Source organism: Pleurodeles waltl, chromosome 10 (assembly GCF_031143425.1).
Source record: "Pleurodeles waltl isolate 20211129_DDA chromosome 10, aPleWal1.hap1.20221129, whole genome shotgun sequence".
NCBI lineage: Eukaryota > Metazoa > Chordata > Amphibia > Caudata > Salamandridae > Pleurodeles > Pleurodeles waltl.
Genome location: NC_090449.1, coordinates 735914907 through 735932724, shown reverse-complemented (window position 1 = coordinate 735932724; position 17818 = coordinate 735914907). Strand labels below are relative to the sequence as shown.

The 17818-nt window shown below is 44.9% G+C and overlaps 1 protein-coding gene across 2 annotated transcripts in view; it reads left to right on the top strand.

The window, feature by feature from the left end:
- MTPAP (mitochondrial poly(A) polymerase) overlaps positions 1-17818 on the top strand; it is a 182256-nt gene that overhangs the window by 137146 nt on the left and 27292 nt on the right. The window contains exon 9 of one of the 2 annotated variants that reach the window (XM_069211290.1): positions 11801-11894. The exons of the other annotated variant lie outside the window; for it this stretch is intronic. Within the exon in view, the coding sequence (XP_069067391.1) occupies positions 11801-11884 (84 nt within the window). The 3' untranslated portion in view covers positions 11885-11894. The remainder of the gene's footprint in view (positions 1-11800; positions 11895-17818) is intronic. 2 annotated transcript variants of the gene reach the window in all.

Here is a 17818-nt window from a genome sequence, read left to right as displayed (position 1 = left end):
GCTGAGGTGACCCCTGCTTTTAGAAATCCTACACCTTGAGATTGGAGGATTCCCTGAGTAGATTTAGGGATGTGCTCCCCTCCCCTCAGGGAGAAGGCACAAAGAGGGTGTAGCCACCCTCCAGGACAGTAGACATTGGCTACTGCCCCCAGACCTAAACACACCCCTAAATTTAGTACTTAGGGGCACCCCAGAACCCAGGAAATCAGATTCCTGCAACCTGAAACAAGAAGAAGGACTGCTGACCTGAAAGCCCTGCAGAGACGATGGAGGCGACAACTGCTTTGGCCCCAGCCCCACCGGCCTGTCTCCTGACTCAAAGAAAACTGGAACAGCTACGCATCCGACAGGGACCAGCGACCTCTGAAGCCTCAGAGGACTGCCCTGAAAACCAAAGGACCAAGAAACTCCAGAGAACAGCGGCACTGTTCACCTACAGCAACGTTTTTGCAACTTTCGAACAACTTTTAAAGAACTCACTCTTCCCGCCGGAAGTGTGAGACTTCACCCTCTGCACCCGACGCCCCCGGCTTGAGCTCCAGAGAACCAACACTATAGAGAGGACTCCCAGGCGAACATCTGTTAGTGCATGTAGTGCTGCAGATTCACATGCACCCTTCCTCCTCCCCGGAAGCCTGTAGTCGTTGCAGTATTTATTTGTACATATGTATATATATTTACATTTGCATGGACCCTCCTGCGGGAAATCAATCTTAACAAAGGAGTCGATGCCAATGTGCACTATTACCGAGAGGAGGAGTCACTCGATCCTGTGACTCGAGAAAAGACTTCTTCGAAGAAAAACTACTTGTAACACTCCGGGCCCAACACTAGATGGCGGAATATATGCACAGCATGTGAATCTGCAGCACTACATGCCACGAACAGATGTACACTGGGTAAGTGACATTTTCCATATATATATATACTTATATAGCTAACAAGAGAAAGTACGCACTCCAGGATGAAGTTTTCTTAGCAAAGTTTTATTACAGCTGGCTTGAACGGTCTTCCTCAGAGTGTGGACTTTCTCTCATTGTTATCGGTACTCATCTCGCCGAGGGAGCGCATTTTCATATTTAAGTGGGTCCTGCGATCGCTGGTCGCAGGAAGGAGGGCTCGTTTGTGGTGAGTCCTTCTCCTGGAGGGGATTTGTGGGGGGTGTGGTGTATGGGGGGGACAGACACCGGGGAAAAGGAGAGAGTTTTGAATGGATTCCTGCTCCACGATCTCAGGCAAGGTCCGCAATTGTGGAGCAGGAATCCACCCACTAGGCAACAGGGATTTTTTTGTGTTTATTTTGGGGAGTGCCCCCCTCAGTCAAGGTCACTCCCCGGGGGGCAATAATTGGTCTGTCTTTTACCCAATCTGCCCCCCCAGGGGGGGTCAAAACCCACTAGGAAACAATTATTATTTTACAATTATGTTTCTGATGGATACAACTACCTGTGGATTCCTCACCTTATGAATTCACCCAATGCGCCAGCATTCGACGGAAAATCTTCTTCCCAGCTCTCCACTTCAATGAGGATGTCACAATTGCACGGCTCCGCACGCAGCTCCGTCTGACGTAACCGTGACAATAAGAGGACCTCATCGACGTGCCTTTGACGCTAACGGTTTTCTCCTAGCTCTAGTTACTGTTTCGAAGGTGTCCTTTTTGTCTCTGGTTACAATTTCTTCTCCTAGGAAGTCAGGTTTTAAACCTTGTTGTGAGTGCGGGGTTGCATGTCTGTTATGGACCCTCACGATGACTGCCTTTGGTGCCTAAGTTCGGAGCATGACGTGGAGGAGTGTGTGTCCTGCCAAAGCATGAATCCAAAGGCGCTGAAGGAGAGAGAAGACAAACTCTTCCTGGCTAAGGCAAAGAAAGGGCACAGAAGTCATTGTAGATCATCTTCACATACTTCTTCGAAGAAACATAAGAAGCTGCGCCGACACGACTCAGCATTGTTCGACTAGAGGTCATTCACGATCCAGGTCTCCATCTAGACAGCGTCGTGCGACGTGGGAGGTTAGTCCTACGGTGACTCCACAGCCTCAAAGCCCTCCGGCTTCTCCAGCGCCATTTGTCTTCCAGGTGGTTGCATCCCAAGAGAGTCCTCGCTTTTTGCCTGGGGTGCAGGATTCTGATGCCCAGCCGGTGCAAGTGCCGCAGGAAGATCAGCGGTATCCTGCCTTCCCTGCTCCAGGAGCAGATCCGGCAGCATTTTTTAATGCCATGTTCAACATAGTCAATGCTATGGTCCCTGCTGGTGCTACGGCTGGTCCCAGGGGTCATTTGGCATTCTCATTGGGCACCCCAGCCCCTTATAATTTCTTGGACCTTCCGTTGCCGGCTGCTGAGGTTAAAACGAATATTTTGACCGAGGTCCTGCATCCTTCTTCAGCTTCAGCAGAACCCTTGCTTCCATTTAATGATGCTCTTACGGAGCCTATATTGGAGATTTGAAGGAAGCCTGTGTCATCGCCAGCTGTGAACAGATCTGTTGCAAGATGGTATAGGGTGGCTCCAGGAGATTCAGGATTTTTATCAAAGCATCCGACTCCGCAGAGTTTAGTAGTCTAGGCCTCATGTTCGGCACGTTCTGCACCAGGCTCCTTCCTTGTTATTCCTTCGGACCGAGAGTCCAAGACAATGGAGCAGTCAGCCAAGAAGACTTTTTCATACTGCAGTATGGCCCTGAAAGCGGCAATTGCTACTTGTTTGTTAGGGAGGTATGTACACGCCCTGATGGACGCGGCTAAAGCTGTAGTTCCAAACTTACCGCAGGATATGCAGGGGCAGTTTGGTGAGCTCCTGTCAGACTATCAAGCTGCGGCTAAGCAGATTATCCAGTCTGGTCTGGATTCTACAGACTCCGTGACTAGGGCGATGGGTACCTCAATCGCTACCAGGAGGCATGCGTGGTTGAGGTCTTTTGGCTTTTCTACTGATATCCAGACCACTCTATTGGACCTGCCTTTCAACGTAGAAAAGCTGTTTGGAGCCAAAGCTGACTCTGCCTTAGAGTGCGTCAAGGACTTTAGGGCTACAGCGAAGTCTTTGGGTCTGCAGGCTTCCACTACTACCCCTTTCAGGTCCTTTTGGAGGTTCAGGGGGTTTGGGCGTGGAGCCATTTATCGTGGGAGACCCCAGTCCACAGTCCAACAGCCTGCCAGCCTCCCATATAGATCCTTTAGATGGTAGGGGAGGGTTCGGACAAGAGGGGCCTCCCAGCAGCACCCCGCATCATCCTCTTCCTCTGGGGGACAACAACAAGGGAAGCAGTTCTAGTTTTCTACCCATTTTGAGTCACACTTCTCCTGTAGGGGGAAGGTTACGTCTTTTTCTTCACAGGTGGGAGTTAGCCACATCAGACTCCTGGGTTCTAAATATTGTGTGGAAAGGATATGTCCTTCCTTTTCAGGAGTTTCCCCCTCCCACCCTCCCCGTGCTTTGTTTTGTTCAGATGACCATCTCCTGTTGTTGCAGCAGGAGGTTCAAATCCTGTTATCAAAAGGCGCAGTGGAGTTGGTTCCAGAGCGGGAAAGGGGTCAGGGTTGTTATTCAAGATATTTCCTGATCCCCAAGAAGGATGATCGATTGAGACCTATCCTGGATCTGAGGATTTTGAATTGGTTCCTCAAGCATGAGAAATTCAAGATGCTGACACTAGCGCAGGTGCTTATGCCGGTGAACAAAGAGAATTGGATGGTGTCTGTCGACTTGCAGGATGCTTACTTTCATATCCCTATTCTCAAGTCGCACAGGAAGTATCTCCGGTTTGTGGTGGGGTCGCAACACTACCAGTTTGCGGTCCTTCCGTTTGGTCTTACTTTAGCACCTCGAGTCTTCACGAAGGTGATAGCGGTGGTTGCAGCAAGTCTCAGGAGGACGGGAATATTGGTATTATCTTACCTGGACGATTAGTTGATCAAAGCCAAGACCCCAGAGCTCGTGCTGCATCACTTGCAAATGACAACTCCGTTGTTGTTCAGTTTGGGCTTTTTGATAAACGGGCCAAAGTTTCACCTCTCAGTGCCTCCTGTTCATTGGGGAAGTACTGGATACAACATTGAATCGGGCCTATCCTCCGCCTCAGCGGATTCAGGACATTCAATCGTTGATTCCAATGTTTCAAAATGGAGCGGTAGTTCCAGTCCTCAAGGTCCTGCGCCTGCTTGGTCTGTTTGCTTCTTGCATTCTGTTGGTCACTTATGCACGCTGGCACATGAGGACTCTTCAGTGGTGCCTCCGCAGGTAGTGGTTTCAATACAAAGGGGATCTCGAGGAGTCAATATCGATCTCCAGAGACGCTGCAGCGGAACTACGATGGTGGGCTGTGGACGCCATCCTTTCCCAAGGAAGGCCGTTTTCACTACCGCCTTCAGTGGCTACGGTCATAACGGATGCTTCCACTTTAGGGTGGGGAGCTCATCTGGGGGACCTGGAGATCAAAGGTCTTTGGTCTCCATTGGAGCAGACTTTTCATATCAATCTGTTAGAATTGCGGGCAATACATCTGGCTCTCAAGGCCTTCCTCCTGTCCCTTTGCAGTCAGTCAGTTCAAGTCTTGACGAACAATACTACTGCGATGTGGTACATCAACAAGCAGGGAGGAGTGGATTCGTACCTTCTCTGCAGAGAGGCTCTGGTCCTGGGCTCAGGACCAACGGATTTGCTTGGTTGCAGATCATCTGGCCGGAGTTCTCAATGTACGTGCAGACATTCTGTCGGCATTTCTCGGCCGATCACGAGTGGTGTCTCCATCCGGATCTGGCCCTTCACATCTTTCGGATGTGGGGTTTTCCGCAGATAGACCTATTTGCCACTCGGGAGAACGCGCACTGCCCCTCGTTCTGCAGCCTCCAGTATCCGGTGCAAGTAGCTTTGGGGACGCGTTTCAGATGTCTTGGTGCGACCAGTTGCTTTACGCGTTTCCCCCCATACCCTTTATTCCTTGGGTTCTGAGGAAGATTCGTCCAGATCGGGCTCATGTCATTGTAATAGCTCCAGATTGGCCGAGAAGGGTGTGGTACACGGACCTTCTCCAACTCTCACTGTGCCCTCCGCTCCGTCTCCCTCTCAGGGCAGACCTCCTCTCGCAGTCGCAGGGGCAGGTTCTACACCCCCACCTCAAGAGCCTCCACCTGCATGTCTGGAGATTGAATGGGGCAATCTGAGTGCTTTCTCTATCACACCAGAGGTAGTGGATGTTATTTTATCGGCCAGACGATACTCCACTAAGACTGCTTATGCCGGCAGGTAGACAAAATTTGTGGCTTTGTGTGGAGAGAAACAAATTGATCCCTTGAGAGCCCATCTGTCTGATGTTCTGTTGTTTGCTTTAATGTTAGCACAGAAAGGTTGTGCAGTTGCAACTGTCAAAGGCTATTTGTCGGCACTGTCAGCCTTTATTTGCCTTCCAGATCAACCTTCCTTGTTCAAATCACCTATTGTTGTTAGGTTCTTAAAAGGTTTAACAAATAAATTTCGTCCCACTCCATTTCTTATGCCTCAGTGGGATTTAAATCTGGTTTTAACTTTTTTAATGGGTTTACCGTTTGAACCCATGCATTCTTGTCCTTGAAGATTATTGGTCTTTAAGACAGTTTTCCTTATACCTATTATGACTCCTAGGCTTGTGAGTGAGCGTCAGGCCCTTAGTGTCAAACCTCCCTTTACATCATTTGCTGACAAAGTGGTGCTGAAAACCAGGGCAGCTTTCATTTCTGAAGTTGTCACTCCTTTCCATATGGGGCAGCCTATTACCCTTTCATCTTTCTACCCTCCTCCTCATCCTTCAAAAGAGGAAGAAAGACTCCATTGCTTGGACCTCAGACGGGTTCTCAGTTTCTATATTGAGAGAACAAAGGACTTTCGGTTGGATGACCAACTCTTCGTTGGATATGTAGGAAAGATGAAAGGCAGAGCTGTCCATAAAAGAACCTTATTCAGGTGGGTCATTCTTTGCATTAAGATCTGTTATTCATTATCAAAGAAGACTCCTCCTGAGGGTATTAGAGCTCATTCTACCAGGGCTAATGCTGCCACTTCAGCTTTGGGTAGGGGTGTGCCAGTGGTAGATATTTGTAAAGTGGCAACTTGGGCTTCCCTTCATACTTTTGCGAAGCACTACCCCTTGGATTCAGAGGTCAGAAGGGATGGCCATTTTGCTAGTTCTGGGTTACAGGATTTCTTGGTGTGACTAGTCAGGCACCCACCTCCGAGTGCGGTACTGCTTTGGGTCGCTGCTCATAAGGTGAGGAATCCACAGGTAGTTGTATCCATCAGAAGAATAAGTTGCTTACCTTTGGTAACGCTTTTTCTGGTGGATACACTAGCCACCTGTGGATTCCTCACAGATCGCACCCGCCTCCCCGTTGCCTGTCTGGTCATACCAAGACTTTTGTATTGCAAGTGTATATAAGTTTTAGTTAATTTTTATATAAATAATTGTTGTAATTGTGTTACATCAATATGGTTATATGTATGTATTTATTTGAGCTATCATGAGGTTGGTTTTCACCTGTTCTCCTCATAGGCCACCCACTAGGCGCCAGGGATCTGTGTGCATTTGTTATCTGTGTGGGAGGGTCACTCCCTAATGGTGGCACATATCTCTTGGCCATTTCTGCCCCCCTTGGTGGCAGATTGACTTATTATTTCTAGGCCCATCTGCCCTCAAGGGGGGCAGAAGCCACAAAGACACCAAGTTTTTTTTTTTTTTTTTTTGTGTGGGCCGGGTGACCCCTTGGGCAAGGGTCACTCCGCCAAAGGGGGCATACAACTGTTGGCCATTTCTGCCCCCCCAGGGGGCAGATTGGCCTATTTAAAAAAAAAAACTTTTAGGCCCATCAGCCCCCAAGGGGGACAGAATCCACTAAGGCACCAAGGATTGTTTTGTTATCAGTTTTTTTGTTTTGTGGGGAGACAGCCCCTTGAGCAAGGGTCGCCCCCCCCCCCCCCCCCTCACCCCCAAAGGGAGCACATAACTATTGGCCATTTCTGCCCCCCCCGGGGGGAGATCTGCCTATTATTTTTAGGCCCAAGGGGGGCAAAAACCACAACAACGCCACAGATTAGTTTTTTTTTTGTGTGGAAGGAATACCTCTTGGGCAACGGTCACTCCCCAAAGGGTGCGCCTGACTGTTGGCCATTTCTGCCCTCCTTGGGGGCAGATCTGCCTATTTTGAGGCCTATCTGCCCCAAGGGAGGCAGAAACCACTTAGGCACCAGGGATTGGTATGTGCGTTTTGTTTGGGGAGGAAAGGGGGGCAGCCTCTTTGCCAAGGGTTACTCCCCATGGGGGCACATTACTGTTAGCCATTTCAGATCGGCCTATTTTTGTATGGCCCATCTGCCCCCAAGAGGTGGTGGGGGGGCAGAAAGCCCACTAGACACCAGGTAAGATACAAAAAAAAAAAGAGGGTGGGGGTATGGCCATACCCCCACCCCATACAGGGAGTGCAGAATTATTAGTCAAATGAGTATTTTGACCACATCATCCTCTTTATGCATGTTGCCTTCCTCCAAGCTGTATAGGCTCGAAAGCCTACTACCAATTAAGCATATTAGGTAATGTGCATCTCTGTAATGAGAAGGGGTGTGGTCTAATGACATCAACACCCTTTATCAGGTGTGCATAATTATTAGGCAACTTCCTTCCCTTTGGCAAAATGGGTCAAAAGAAGGACTTGACAGGCTCAGAAAAGTCAAAAATAGTGAGATATCTTGCAGAGGGATGCAGCACTCTTAAAATTGCAAAGCTTCTGAAGCGTGATCATCGAACAATCAAGCGTTTCATTCAAAATAGTCAACAGGGTCGCAAGAAGCGTGTGGAAAAACCAAGGCGCAAAATAACTGCCCATGAACTGAGAAAAGTCAAGCGTGCAGCTGCCACGATGCCACTTGCCACCAGTTTGGCCATATTTCAGAGCTGCAACATCACTGGAGTGCCCAAAAGCACAAGGTGTGCAATACTCAGAGACATGGCCAAGGTAAGAAAGGCTGAAAGACGACCACCACTGAACAAGACACACAAGCTGAAACGTCAAGACTGGGCCAAGAAATATCTCAAGACTGATTTTTATAAGGTTTTATGGACTGATGAAATGAGAGTGAGTCTTGATGGGCCAGATGGATGGGCCCGTGGCTGGATTGGTAAAGGGCAGAGAGCTCCAGTCCGACTCAGACGCCAGCAAGGTGGGGGTGGAGTACTGGTTTGGGCTGGTATCATCAAAGATGAGCTTGTGGGGCCTTTTCGGGTTGAGGATGGAGTCAAGCTCAACTCCCAGTCCTACTGCCAGTTCCTGGAAGACACCTTCTTCAAGCAGTGGTACAGGAAGAAGTCTGCATCCTTCAAGAAAAACATGATTTTCATGCAGGACAATGCTCCATCACACGCGTCCAAGTACTCCACAGCGTGGCTGGCAAGAAAGGGTATAAAAGAAGGAAATCTAATGACATGGCCTCCTTGTTCACCTGATCTGAACCCCATTGAGAACCTGTGGTCCATCATCAAATGTGAGATTTACAAGGAGGGAAAACAGTACACCTCTCTGAACAGTGTCTGGGAGGCTGTGGTTGCTGCTGCACGCAATGTTGATGGTGAACAGATCAAAACACTGACAGAATCCATGGATGGCAGGCTTTTGAGTGTCCTTGCAAAGAAAGGTGGCTATATTGGTCACTGATTTGTTTTTGTTTTGTTTTTGAATGTCAGAAATGTATATTTGTGAATGTTGAGATGTTATATTGGTTTCACTGGTAATAATAAATAATTGAAATGGGTATATATTTTTTTTTGTTAAGTTGCCTAATAATTATGCACAGTAATAGTCACCTGCACACACAGATATCCCCCTAACATAGCTAAAACTAAAAACAAACTAAAAACTACTTCCAAAAATATTCAGCTTTGATATTAATGAGTTTTTTGGGTTCATTGAGAACATGGTTGTTGTTCAATAATAAAATTAATCCTCAAAAATACAACTTGCCTAATAATTCTGCACTCCCTGTATAAATAGGGACAAAATTGTTATGCCCCCACCCCAACTGAAGGGGGGGGTAACAGTCTTGGCCCACCTACACAAGTGAGGTATAATTTTTATCAGGAGACTGAGGGGACAGTTGGGTGGTAGGAAATTTGTGCCAGTGCGGTGATCCCACACAGAAATGGGGGGGAATTTTTTTTATTTTATTTTTTAGCTAAATTTGAGGTTTGCTGAGGATTCTGAGTAAGAAATACTGGGGGATCCATGCAAGTCACACCTCCCTCAACTCTCTCAGGTGTCTAGTTTCCAGAAATGTCTGGGTTTGGTAGGTTTCCCTAGATGGCTGCTGAGCCCAGGACCAAAAACCCAGGTGCCCCCCGCAAAAACAGGTAGTTTTGTGTTTGATAATTTTGATGTGTCCACGTAGTGTTTTGGGGCTTTTCCTGTCGTGGGCACTAGGCCTACCCTCACAAGTGAGTTACCATTTTTATCAGGATATGTGGGGGAATGCTGGGTAGAAGGAAGTTTGCAGCTCCCCTCAGACTCCAGAACTTTGCAGCACCGAAATTTGAGGAAAAAGTTTTTTTTTGTTTTTTTTGCCATATGTTGTTTGCTAAAGATTCTGGGTAACAGAACCTGGTGAGAGCGCCACAAGTTAACCCATCCTGGGTTCCCCTAGGTCAGAGGTTCCCAGTCTGCGCCGTGGCACCCTGGTGCACCTCCAAAACTACCCAGGGGTGCCATGATGTAAAGCCTCAATATTCCGAGTGCAATTTCTTTCATTTTTCAAACTGGTTTTCAACCATGTTTTGCTAAGATGAAACTCCCTCTAGTACCACTAGATGGCAGTGCGACATGCAAAATAGCACAGGAATTGCTCATATCTGTCAGAACAGTTAACACAAACTATGAGCAATGCAGAAATAAAAACAGAGGCACGTGTTAGACTTAAGTATGTACGGTGTCACTTTTAAGGAAATTGTGGTATTGTTTTAAAAATATATTTTATTTAATCCTGAAGGGCACTGTTTTTAGTCTTGTTTATGTTAGTTGGTGGGAAGACTTTTTAATAACTCTTATAGTGTATGAATAAGTTCTTATAACTATGATAGTATGCAAAATGTTTAATGCAGAAATGTGTTTTTACTTTTTTGATATGGTGTTATGTGGACCTCCATCGGAGTTTTGTCCCATAATAAGAACTGAATTGACACGAACTGTGACACACAACTATAGTGAGAAGGAATCAGAGACTGCAGACAAATACAGAGGTCTGAGACAGGAGAGTGTAATAACTCCATGAGACGCTAGAAGAGACAGAAGCAGAGTTAAGATAATGGTAGCTGCTGGAACATTTAATAAAGTACTTTAGTAAAGTACTTGAAAGTGAAATATAGTAGAGCTGATTAGTGGAGCTGCATTCTTATATATCAAAAGTGGCTCCTTGACAACTAGAATGACTTGAAGGAGAGCTCCCTGTGCTGGAGGCAATTTTTAAGGGCCAAAACATAGTTTTAAAGGAAATCGTTATGCAGACCACAGTGCTGAAGAGCATTGTTTCTGTCTTAACCAATGAAAGGTTTTTTTTTTTTTATTAAACAACTGTTATATATTTTTGTATTTTGCAACATCTATGATTATTATACCGTCATAGTTCCTACCAAATATTTTTGAAGGAACGAAATGGAAGAACTCCAGAGGCTGGGCTTACAAGCCCCCCCCCGGCCCTCTCCCTCACTCGCCAAAACAAAAATAACACAGTGGGGAGCCGAAGCCAACTGCCAATAGGTCAAGGGAGCCACTGGTCGAAAAAGTTTGGGGACCACTGCCCTAGAAGTCTAGTTTTAAAAATTGTGTAGGTTTGCTAGGTTTCTCTAGGTGCCGGCTGAGCTGTAGACCAAAATCCATAGCTAGGCAGTTTGGAAAAGTGTTTTTTTTGCCAAATTTTGAGGTTTGCAAAAGATTCTGAGTAACAGAACGTGTTGAGAGTCCCACAAGTTACCCCATCCTGGATTCCCCTAGGTGTCTACTTTAAAAAAAACAAAAAACTAAAAAAAAACACAGTTTTTGTAGGTTTCCCTAAGTGCCCCCTGAGCCAGAGGCCAACATCCACAGCTAGGCACTTTCCAAAAAACATGCCAGATTTCAGTATAAAAATGTGATGTGTCATTGTTCCGTTTCCTGTCGCGGGCACTAGGCCTACCCACACAAGTGAGGTACCATTGTTATCGGGAGACTTGAGGAAACACAAAATAGAAGAACAAGTATTATTGCCCCCTGTCTTTCTCTACATTTTTTCCTTCCAAATGTAAGACAATGTGTAAAAAAGAAGTCTATTTGAGAAATGCCCTGTAATTCACATGCTATTATGGGGACCAAGAAATTCAGGGATGTGCAAATACCCACTGCTTCTCAACACCTTATCTTGTGCCCATTTTGGAAATACAAAGGTTTCCTTGATACCTATTTTTCACTCTTTATATTTCACCAAATGAATTGCTGTATACCCAATATACAATGAAAATCCATTGCATGGTGCAGCTCATTTATTGTCTCTGGGTACCTAGAGTTCTTGATGAACCTACAAGCCCTATATATCCCCGCAACCAGAAGAGTCCAGTAGACGTAACAGTATATTGCTTTAAAAAATCTGCCATAGCTGGAAAAAGTTATAGAAGAAAACGTGGACAGAAATGGCTCTTTTTCACCTCAATTTCAATATTTTTTTATTATTTGAGCTGTTAATTTCTGTAGGAAAACCTTGAAGGATCTACACAAATGACCCCTTTGTGAATGAAGAATTTTGTTGACTTTTCAGAAATGTTTAGCTGTCTGGGATCCAGAATTGGTTTCACACTCATTTCTGTTACTAACTGGAAGGAGGCTGAAAGCAGAAAAATAGCACAAATGGGGTATGTCTCAGTAAAATGCCAAAATGGTGCTGAAAATGTGGTTTTCTTATTCAAGTCTGTCTGTTCCTGAAAGCTGGGAAGATGATGATTTTAGCACAGCAAACCCTTTGTTGATGTCATTTTCAGGGAAAAAAACATATGCTTTCTTCTGCAGCACCTTTTTCCCATTTGTTTGAAAAAAATAAACTTTAGCTATATTTTGGCTAATTTCTTGTTCTCCTCTAGGGTAACCCACAAAGTCTGGGTATGTTATGAGGGCCTAAGCGCAAACTGCCCCAAATAGACAAAAAAAAGCTCTGCACAGGAGGGGAAAAGGCCTGGCAGTCAAAGGGTTAACGGCTGAGTAAGGGAAATGTAGGTGCACTTCATTGTCTGTGCCCACTTGACTTTGTCTATCTAATATGTTGTCTTTTATTTATCCCTTTGTCAGAGAGATACTAGTCTTTATAAAAATGGTATGGAAATGTATTTTATTAAGGTTTGATGTGTTTTACTTTGCATTTATTATGTTGAGTGCCTTGGTAACAATATTTTAATGCTGTTTTAATCTTCCATCACGATATTTCTGCACCCTGTAACAATGTTTGCAGCACGTGCCGCTGTAGATCAAATACAGAGCACACTCCTGCTATCTAGTGGTGGTCTCGTACATTACAGCTTTTTTCATAGAAGTGTTTTTGTTTTAGAGTTAACATGTGAAGAGCTCCCCTGAAACCAGCAAAGCCTAGGTCAGACACAGACTGCCCCTGAGATTGCAGCAAACAAACATCAGGTTTGGACTTGCAACACAGTGCTTCATGGATCGCTGCACACCAGTGGTTAATTTGAGCCATGATTGTCACTGGGGGCCACCAACAGGGCTGGACTGGGAACCAAAAGCAGCACTGGCAATTTTGTGGGACTGACCCCGAGTCATGGGTGGACGAGGTGCTACTGCTACAAAGCTCTGCTGCTTTTGTTACTGGGTGATATTGCAGCACCTCTGTGAAATCTGCCCCCATTCAGAAAACAGTCCAGCCGATTTGTAAAACACCTGATGCTCCTATGGCCAGCCCGGCCCTGGCCACCAACTCTTATTTTTGGGAACCATATTTCCACGCATCCGATATTTACTGAGTGCAAGAGTGGGAAAAACACAGAATTCGGAAAGATAGAGGAAGAGAAGGACAGCAAAACCGTCACAACTGGAGAAAGCAGGAACCTGCAGGAGGGAGAAAAAGAGATAGGGAAGTGTCTGGTACAGTGGTCGAAGTGCATTAAAAAAGTATGGGAACTTTGATGCTGTGCATAGAGGAGGCATGGTGAGATGAGGTGGGGTCAAAGACGTGGCTAAAAACAAAATGATGTAACTTTTTTTGGTCTTTCACATTGTGGTAACTACACACAAAATAAGACACAGCTTAAATGAGTGAATTAAAGCAGTGGAAATGCACTGTCGTACATTATGAAACCTCTATTATTTAATGCACTTCATGGGTCTGTGTTTGTAATCAAAGAGCCACATAATTGAATCTTGGTTGGTGCAATAAAGAATAGTGACCTGTGCATGTTTAGTGCTATGAGGTGCCAGTCTGTGACAGAAAGCACTGTGAATATGTCTCTTATTATTTTAAACTTCATTACACACAGTACACGTAGGCTGCTGCAAAATGCACAGAACGGTTTAAAAGAAAGTGTTTCCAAAATAAAGATTTAGTAATACCCACAATGCATATAGTGCAGTTTATCATAAATGACCATTAAAAACACGCACCTGATAGCTCAGCTGGTGTCCGCTCACAATGAATAAATCTGTGTCATCAGGAAGCTTCAAGTGATTTCATAAATTAAAGCCAATACCAGCTTCCAGGCAACCTTTACATTTGCAGATTAACTAGTTGTGCACGCTTACATTTCTTTCAGGCAGGCAGGCAACCTGGCAAGAAGGCTTGTTTAGTTGTATGCCCCTACTCCGGGTTCACAGCACAGGAGACACCCTGCCTTAAGTTTCAGCTGAAGCATTTCAGCTCTCAGAATTAACCATCCTGGGACAATCCTCTATTCTCAAAAAGTAGGGGAGCAGTTTTTCTTAAATTAGAAAAGGATGGGTAAGTTGTGCCCCTCAGATCCCACCCACTAGTCTGGTAGTGGATTAAAGACTACCAGCTGGGGTATTCGGCACGCCAATGTTAAATTGCACTGACCACCGGCTTCTGAGCAGAGGTTTGGGCCCTGGCACTCTTTCTCTCACATATTAAGCATTGCTGAGCACTGAAAATTGTTTTGACAATAGGGGAGCGGAGTTATGAAGGACTTTCATTGCAGTATTGAGAACACCGACCAGCACCAGATTGAACTGAAGAGCCTAGGGCCATATTGTATGAGAACGACTCATGGGGTGTGGTGATGGAATACATTCTTTAAATTTGTCAGAATTGTAAGAGTACATTCCAGTAGTCAGAAAAGGCACCTGGTTACTAACCTGTGTCTGCCGAGAGGCACCGGCGAAAGTGTATGTGCAGTTTGGCAGGCTTTTCAATCTTTAAATACTTTTGGCCTCGAAGACACAGAAGGTGCATCCACTAAGCCCTAGTTAGGGTTGCCAATGACTTCGAGAGCCTAGAGTCCAACACTAATGAGGGAGAACCATGAGGTAGCCGGAACAATTTCCCGGAGTGGATTACACATTATATTTCCAAGGATTCTATCAATGAGGAGCAATATTTTCTGGGTGCTGCATCAAGGACTAAGACAACACCTTACATTACTTCACTTGACATGGAGAAGCAGCCCCAGTAGAACTTCATATCCCAGGATTAAGCTCTACAGCATGAGAACCTTCCCGGTGGGGCCTAGCGCAATAGGTTTCTCAAATCTTCATAACAAAGCATCAAAAACTAGCACCATGTCTTACCCAAAAGGCCTCCTTGAAAAAAGGCTGAAAATCCATCCAACAAATGGTTGAGCATCCTAAATCCCCTTCAGCTTTGGAGTAGCCTCTGCTTAGAGAAGTGTCTGAACTCTGAAACTAGTCTCTGCTTCTTGAAGACCCCACTAATTTTTTGACCCTGAGCAAATTATCAATGACTAGCAAGCCGTCTGCACCGAGACCTGCCCATTAACCTGACAATTTGGATTAATTCTAGCCACCATTGTCGAATGTACTCCAGCATACCATTTACATTTATCATGACACTGAGCACATAATGGACTAGCCTACAAGGATCCCTCAGCCACCTATTAAAAACAATGTAATTTAACTTTCAAGAGACTTTACCTCCTGAGCTTATGGCTTTCTCTATTCCTAAAACAGAAGAGTGCTACTATCCCACCTTCTTCGCCAGTAGTTTTGCACAGATGAGGATGAACCAGCACCTTATTACCATAAAACAGGAATGTAAGATCATCTGGACAGTACGTGGCATAATTAATGCTGGCCACAGGGACTTGGGACCAGTCGAGCCTGTAAATTCTGTTCCAACAGATGAAACATGCATATTATGGAGCCATTCTTAAATCTGCCCAGCAGCATACAGTTTCTATGCACATTTAACAGCTGGGACCTGAATGTAGTTCTTATTGGGCTAATGAGCGACTGTTGGGTGAAATTCTTCTGCCCTTCAGTTTCTGTCCTGAAAAGTAGGTTTCTGTGTTGGAACGTGATTTCCCACTTGGCATCACTTTGCACTGGGTAGGAAAATTTCTAGCTCTGTCATACAAAGAGCCATTCATGCAAAATCATATGGATAAAGTAATGTTGCAGACAGATCCCTGCTTTCTTCCAAAGGTATGTGCACCTTTTCATGTCATTCAGTCTATTCATTTGCTATCCTTTTTTCTCAAAGCCCCAAATCTTCACTGTATGGGTAAAGATATATCACATTCTACCAAATGTGCAGTCAGCGGATTCAAGCCATTATTGATGCATTTGTACATCCCCATCTTGTAACCCAATCTCAAAAGTGGATAAGTGTTAGATACATTTAACTTTGTTATTCTAAAGCCAGACACAAACTGCAAGCTATCACTGTTGTAATTCTACTTGCAGAAATGGTGTGACTGGCAGACCTGCCATTAGCAGACATTTGAAAAAGTTGCCACTTAATCTTCACTTAACACATCTACTAAACACTATTGAGTAGATACTCAGGTCCCTCCCCAGCAGTGCCTAATGCTTTGTTTCAAGTATTTGCTTTATTTGTTTTGTTGACCACTGTGCTAGAGGGTTCAGTAATGTTTTTCACCTTTGTGCACAACATGTGCACAGCAAACAGAAAATACTTCTTACCTGTAGCAAATCTGCTTGAAACCTGTAATGCTTTAGATTCACACATGACCTACCCACCTCCCAATTATATATTTGCAAGACACATACTAATTGTGTTGCATCATTACACATGCAGTTACCTGTAAGAAGAAAAAAAAATACAATCTGAGTTAAAGAGACTGCCTTTTAAGGGGAGCTATTGCGAGCCACCTCAGAACCTCTTGAAGTAAAACAAGCTTCAATGTACTGAAGCCAACACTAAATATTAGGAGTGAGCACAGCTTGCAAATAGCCAGCACTAAAAGCTGAAAACTAATTGTTAGAAGTAAATTATGGGATCCTGATTAAGACAGCGAGTCTTTAATATCTGTTTAAGAATGCTGAACAAACGTACATTTAAAAAAATCCTTGACCCAAAGTTATTGTTAGTCAGTTCAGAATGCAATGATCATTCTTCTGACATTGGTTTCTAATTCTTTCAAAGAGACATTACCCAACCTTGAAGTGTTATGCGCATTCGACTTTTATTTTGATAAAAGTTTTTTAAAAGGGGCTTGGAGCCCTCCCATTGCTTACCTTTACTTACTACTGGTTTGCTCTCATGTTGCTCTCATTTCCTTGCTTCGCCTCCTCCTCACCTCTTGCTTCCACCTGGGGCTTCATATGTGCCCCTGCTGGGGAGCCTGGACCAAATACTGCTTCTCGTCTGCGCCCGTGTGCCTGCAAAGGTACTTTTTAAAAAGAATTGTAGTGCAGCACTCCCGCAGAGTGCATCTTTTTTGTGACCTGTCTCTACCCACCCACCCCTTGCATTAGTTGCTGCCCCACCACCACCACCCTCCCATTGCTGCTTGACCCCTCTCATCTCCCCTTCCTAGCTATCTTCAGCTGTCCTTTATTGTGTGTATTGCTTCCAACAGTCCCTTTTTTCTCCCCTCACCCACCCGTCCATTTCTTCTTCCCTGCTCACCCCTTGCCTACATGCCCACCATTCACGCAATTGTGTTAGTAGTGGGGGGTACTATGTGCTCTTGTGGAATTAGGCATTGACTGCTGTTTTCTGTAGCTTTTTATTCCAAATGCATACAAGCTGCCCCTGATGTGATTTAATACTCAGTGAATGGCTGTGACAAGCGGTAGCCTGCTGCTCCCAAAGACCACATTACTCAACAGGCCTAGTTACTGGAGCGATGCGAGGATATATTGGATAGGATTTTGGTAGGAAGGAGTTTGATGCAAATGAGTTAGATGTGGTTGAAGTTGGAGTGGTATAACGCCATATGATATTTGTGGGAGAAAGTGCCCCAGTTTTTGCAAATCTGGATGTACAGAGGAACATACCTTGGTTCAGACCAAGTACTTTTAAAATGTCTCAGAACAACAAGGTGACATACAACATCCTATTTACATACATATGGGTGTACTTAATACCACATACCACACTGCTCCCCAAATATTTAATATATACGTGATAAAATGTATCACAAAAGACAAATATACAACCATCTTATGTACACATATATTAGATTGAGTATGGAAGCCCAATTGTTGGAGAAACTGTTATCTTTAGTACATAGAGAGAATAGACATCTGCACGTTCACAAGATATGATGATTAGAAAATATGATCTAAAAGCATTTTCCAAAATACAATCCTAACCTAGAATTAGGCAGTGATG